Source organism: Phycomyces blakesleeanus (genome assembly GCF_001638985.1).
Source record: "Phycomyces blakesleeanus NRRL 1555(-) unplaced genomic scaffold PHYBLscaffold_26, whole genome shotgun sequence".
Lineage (NCBI taxonomy): Eukaryota > Fungi > Mucoromycota > Mucoromycetes > Mucorales > Phycomycetaceae > Phycomyces > Phycomyces blakesleeanus.
In genome coordinates this window covers 30117-35723 of record NW_017265159.1, presented here as the reverse complement: position 1 = coordinate 35723, position 5607 = coordinate 30117, and the positions used below count along the sequence as shown (strand labels likewise).

At 38.7% G+C, this 5607-nt stretch overlaps 1 protein-coding gene across 1 annotated transcript; it reads right to left on the bottom strand.

Moving 5' to 3' along the window:
• Positions 1–213: 213 nt before the first annotated feature.
• On the bottom strand, positions 214–3690 carry PHYBLDRAFT_79349 (hypothetical protein; the record flags this gene model as incomplete). Its single annotated transcript, XM_018443455.1, has 5 exons — positions 214–2290; positions 2354–2823; positions 2886–3081; positions 3201–3425; positions 3487–3690. 5 exons carry the CDS (start codon positions 3688–3690, stop codon positions 656–658), a joined length of 2730 nt encoding a protein of 909 aa, XP_018286061.1. The 3' UTR covers positions 214–655.
• Between the last annotated feature and the right edge of the window lie 1917 nt (positions 3691–5607).

Genomic DNA, 5607 nt, shown 5'->3' with positions numbered 1-5607 from the left:
TCTTCTTTACCTATTATGAGGTACTTACTAGCCACTTCAAGTACTAGGGGTAATTGGCCAGAATCACCAAAGAAATTTAAAATTCATACTAGGATAATCAGCTATCCATCCTGGTAGCTTATCTTTATTCTAACTAGGGATATCTTGTTTTGTGATATCAATCTTTCTCAACTTCACCAAACAGTAGGCATCTTTAATTTCTTCTTTTCTTTTCTTTTCTTTTATTTATTTATTTTGGCTGTACAGAATCAATAGACTTTGTTCATCTAACCTCATCTGTACCCAAAATAATAACAATAATAACAATAAGAATAATAAGAATAATAAGAATAATACTATGGCAGACATCCACACAATCATCGGTTGCACTCTGAGTGCCTGTGGAGCGCTCAGTTTAGACGTATCTTTGACGATTTTGTATTTGTTCCCAACGGTATCGCCGCTCTATCCAACCCCCCACACTTGACGGCTTGAATCTGAACTAGCTTTAGCTCGTCTTTAGTTTTGTCAGTAGATAATTAAGTTCTTCTTCCTTCCAATAAACAATACAAATAATAATAATAATAATAATAATAATAATAATAATAATATATACAGAATCAGCAAAATAGCTAACTGACTTTTTCAAAAGTCAGCCAACTTATTTTCCCTAAAGTTAGCGAATGATTTCGGAAAATGGTGTATGGCTCTTGGGTCTTTGCTTTGATGATGAATTCTTTGTGTTCGACTGAGATGTACCCTGAGGAAGCCTGATGGTGTATTGGGACAATTGGCCGTTGATTTCGGTGGTGAATGTCAAAAGCCCGTCATCTGCAACATACTTTGGATCTCCGTTATCTTCCTTTTTGTCGTGCAACTCCGGGCACGTGGCAACTGGGCCAGGTTGGGGAATTTGTAAATTAGGAAGAGGGCTTGAGCGAGGGCTTGATTTATCCCCTTGCTGTCGTTTTTGGCGAGAAATTTTTGACGTTCGATCCTTCCGCGGTTGGTTCTGTGGTTCTTCTTGTGTCTTGGCTGGTGCCTTTCTTGGCTTTGGGTGAGATTCTACAGTCCGGCGGTGTAATTGATCGAGCTCTTGTTGCATGTAGTTCATCTGAATACGGTTTACCCTCTCAATCTGTCGTAAGCTTTTATTTTCGTCTTCAAGAGCCAAGAGTCTACCCTTCATCTTCTCCATTCCATTTTCCTTGAGTGTTTTTTCTCCAGAGGCCTTCTGGGAGTTCTTTAGCTTTTCATAGCGGGAATATATATCGTCATATTTTGTAACAATTTCCTGGTATCTTTCGAACCAAATCAAGGTCGCCTCTTCAGATATCTCCTTCTCTAACATCTCTCTCTTCTTCCTTTCATCTTCAGATGCCATCACATCTGCCCACTCCTTTGATTTAGTATGTTCTTGTGAATTTCTTTTGTTGAAATTGTCGCCATTCTCCAACTTTTCATGCTCATCTTTTGAGGTTCCGTCATCTTTCTCGAATTTTTCGCATCGAGCCTGTATGGCTTCAAGCTCCTTTTGATGACACTCGAGTTCAGTCTCCAGTTGTTGGTTACGTGAGCTCAATCGATTGAGCTCGGTCTGATTCTTGGACGCTTCTGCTTCGAGTTCAGCGATCCGATTCGTTAGAACCTTGTTTGATTCTACATGTTCCGCTGCCTTAGCCTCCAGCACAAGATTTCGCGAAACAATTTCATCTAGTTTACTCTTGTCCCCATCAATCTGAATCAAGGTCGTGCGTGCCTGATTGAGGCTAACAATCTGAGCTTCTAGTACACTAATGCGATTCAGGTGTATTCTAGTGTCAGCATGATGACTCTCCAATTCGGCATTACGCTCGCGAATCCAATCATATTGTTTCTCGAGTTCGGAATTGCGCTCCTTTACCAAGTCCATCTCAAAGATTTGGCGCTGTAATCCAATTTGCTTCATCCGGTATATATTCACTTCGTTTTCTAGATCAATCTGTTGTTTTCTCAGAATCTCGAGCTCTTGACTTGATGTGGAATCTCCATTTTCCGTCTTTGATGATCTTCGACCGGACTTTATGGCATTGGTGTGTGCCTCTAGTCGCTTTACAAGTGAAGCACCAAATTCAAACATCTCATTTTTTTGGTCCTCCCAGAACCGGCGAGCATCCATATGACTTTCAGAAGCCTTCCAAAGAATCTGACGAATATTGGACTGAACTTGGGTTTCGATTGCTTCGTCAATCCGTTGAAGTAACTGGTTCTGAAAAATTTCGTAATTTTCTGAAGTGTGCACTCCTTTAGCAAGGCTACTAAGACAAGGCAGCTATTTTGGTCGCTGATAAGATTTACTTGATCATAAACTTTAAAAAGTAATAGTTTGACTTACCATCCCTGCCTCACTGAGTTTACGTAGAGCCATGAATCTAGGACTTACAGCACTGCTGCTGTTATTCTTTGGGTCGGTATTTGTGCCTTGCGAGCGGCTGCCTGCTCTTTCGCGGCGAGTGGTATTAAAATTAGTTTTTTCAGCCACCGGCGGTCCATTTCTAGATGCTCGCCGAGATTTGAGAATCTGGGGAGGTGGACGAAGCGAGAATGGCTCGTACGTCTTTGGTAGTGTAGGCAGAGCACCGTCTATAGTCGATCTACGAGGCCTTGCCTCCTTCTCTAAAGGAGAGACATCTGCACTAGTAGCGAGTGGGGTTTTATCGTTCTTTGCACGATTTGTGGTACTCCAATTGTATTTTGCTTTGTTGGTATCATTGTTTAGGTCAACCATGGGTGAAAGAAGGGGATCGGAGATAATGGTATTTCCCGTAAGGCGTACATTGGTGATTGGAACATCTTGATCTTGTTCTAATAAAAGAAATAGCCATTTTCTTTAACCTCGTGGGTAAGCTGGGTATTATTGTAAGTACCTGATAAGGGATTTGGTTGCTTTCCGTGGCCCACACGCTGATCTACAGCTGCAGATTTGAGAAAGTGTGCCCCAGGTGAAAAGAGCTCGGTTGCTGGATAAGCGAATGCAGTATCTGGCAGTTTAATGTTCGTAGGTCTTTTTGAGTTTTTTGGTGCCTGAGATAAGCGAGGTCGGATTATTTCATTGTCATCCAACTATATATTTTTGTGTATATATATATAATAATAAAAACACAAGAAAAAGTTTGAAGACCAATTGAGTAAATAATATGAATAGGGAGTAAAATCTTGTGGCTGCAAGCATTTAACAATACCCCGCGTGCAAGGTCAAGAATTAATTCATCAACATCTTTGACATCTGAATCGTCCGAATCTTCCACATCGGTGCTGCTGGAGCTCCGTCCCAGAGAGTCATCCATCAATGGTTGAGTAATTTTTGGGATTGGTAACTTGATCAAAGGCCTGTTTTGTGTGTGCTCGGAGAGGACTACAATGGAGAATGTCTCTTGAGACTGTGCAGTAGGTCGTTTGAGAACATCCTAAAGAGCTTTAAAGTTAAGGGTAACCAACTAAATACTGAGTATTACTGTTTTTATTTACCTGTGTTTCGGGCATGTTTTTAACAGGAATCTTTTGTGATTTTTCTCCGGGGCTTAGTATGGTTCGTTTTGGAACTTGAGAAGTGGGGAATCCCTGTTGATTGAGAGTATCTTTTTGTAGAATGGCCCCCTTTGATCTTCGCCTCTGTATTTGTGGTTTTCTAGGACGTGGAGTGAGAGAATCGCTCTGACGGAAATCCGACATTGCGCGAAAGAAGAAGAGGAATGTGTTTTTTTGAAGAAAGGGTACAAATATAAGTAAGACCGGTTCAGGCCCCGGTAAGCTCAATGAAGAAGACCAAGATTTTCTCTAATTATTTTTCGTTCGTAAAAGACACTGTTTGTGTTACTATAATTGCTTTATTTAGATGAAAAGCAAAAATGAAAGTATTTGCTGTTCATGTTCCGCTTTCTACTATCTTCTTCTTTCCCGCTTGGTATTCAACCACTTGATTTCACTACCGAAAGTATTTTGCATGATTTTATCGCCACTAGCCCATATACTTAGCAGTTATGTACAAACGTTTCGAAAACCTAACATTCCTTCAGAACCTTCTCTTCATATTATACCAGAATGTATTATAAACATACCACCCCAGACTACACTTTAAGACAACGATCACATCTACCTTTACTATACTTTCTACTACAAACAAGATTATTACAGACATATAGAATAACTTGCGCTAATATATGGATGAGACCAAATGTAAACAGCTTCCGCTCAACTGCTCACATTATAGATCAATTACACCCAGTTTCCAATCCTCATTCACCCATAGACTGATCAGAATATTGGATAAATAAACATGCACCTCAATTATATTCAATTGGGTCTATTGATACATACTATACATATTTAACTTTCTTTCTGTTGTGCCTGGCTAGATGTATTTATCATTGTCACACAAGCTCAGTGATTTACTGACACTGCATAAATTGATCTCTAGCCTTTACTAACTCATCATCAATAACTTCAATCGCAATTCCAGTCAATATTTTTAATATTACTATCATTACAACTGTTGAAAGCCCTACTGCGCAGTTGGCATTTTTAATGTATTTATATTCAATGTAAAACAAGCTAATGTGTAGTGTGGACTACACTATACCTCACCCTTATTCCATCAAATAAGATCAGAAATGTGAATCAGTCACTCAACTAACAGAAACAAAGCAGGAACGACGACTGACTCTTTGTGTCTACACCACCAAAGCGCAGGATATTTTATTTTGAATTTTACTTTTCTAATTTTGCGGTCATCAATATCTTCTTCTGTACCTTGATTGACTCTACATCACTTTATATGTTAAGCCATGTATATACACAACATGGTACAATATTCCCTCGGCAATTTCAAAGCCAAATGGGGGACTAAGTGCCTTAAAATTAACGAGTGCGGATTATATATTTTCTGACGAAGATAGAGGGAGTGTCAAAGCACGCTTTGTTAGAAGTACCCCTAATAAAAAAGAAATCGGTAGCTAAGTAGTATCGGAACTTCATTGCTGATATTCTTTCTCGTTAAGGATTCAAGGCCAAAAACTATCGTGAAAGTGAAATTAACGAGAATCGTGAAAGTTTAGTCCTGTTTTTAGAATGGGGGGTCATTAGAGCCTTGAAACTATCGAGGCACCACTGTGCTCCACACAGATAGCAGTATCCAGCTCCTTAAGTGCTTTTATTATTATTTTTTGGGACTGGAGTTATTTCTTCAAAGTATCCCAAATTTTATTAATTAAATAATTGATCTCACTAATGTATGATTTTATAGTAAATTCAAAAACCGGGCCAGCAAATGTAAACTTTGTACTCCGCAACTTATATCTTCTTGAGTTCTTATTCTTTCGCGATAGTTTTAATACACTCTAGGACATCTGTTAAAGAGCTACAACATACTATGCTAGTATAGATATATATATATATATAGTATTAATAAAAAGTTATATGAAAAAAAGTGGAAATTTTCAGTGGCCCGGTTTTTTAGGTATGGGCCAAAAAATAGAGTAAAGCATTATTTCTTTACTTTCAATGCAGATCTGCTTTATGATAATTTTTATACGGAGTGTGTCTTGTCATTTCATCACAATCATGCAAACAAAATAGATATATTATATTGAA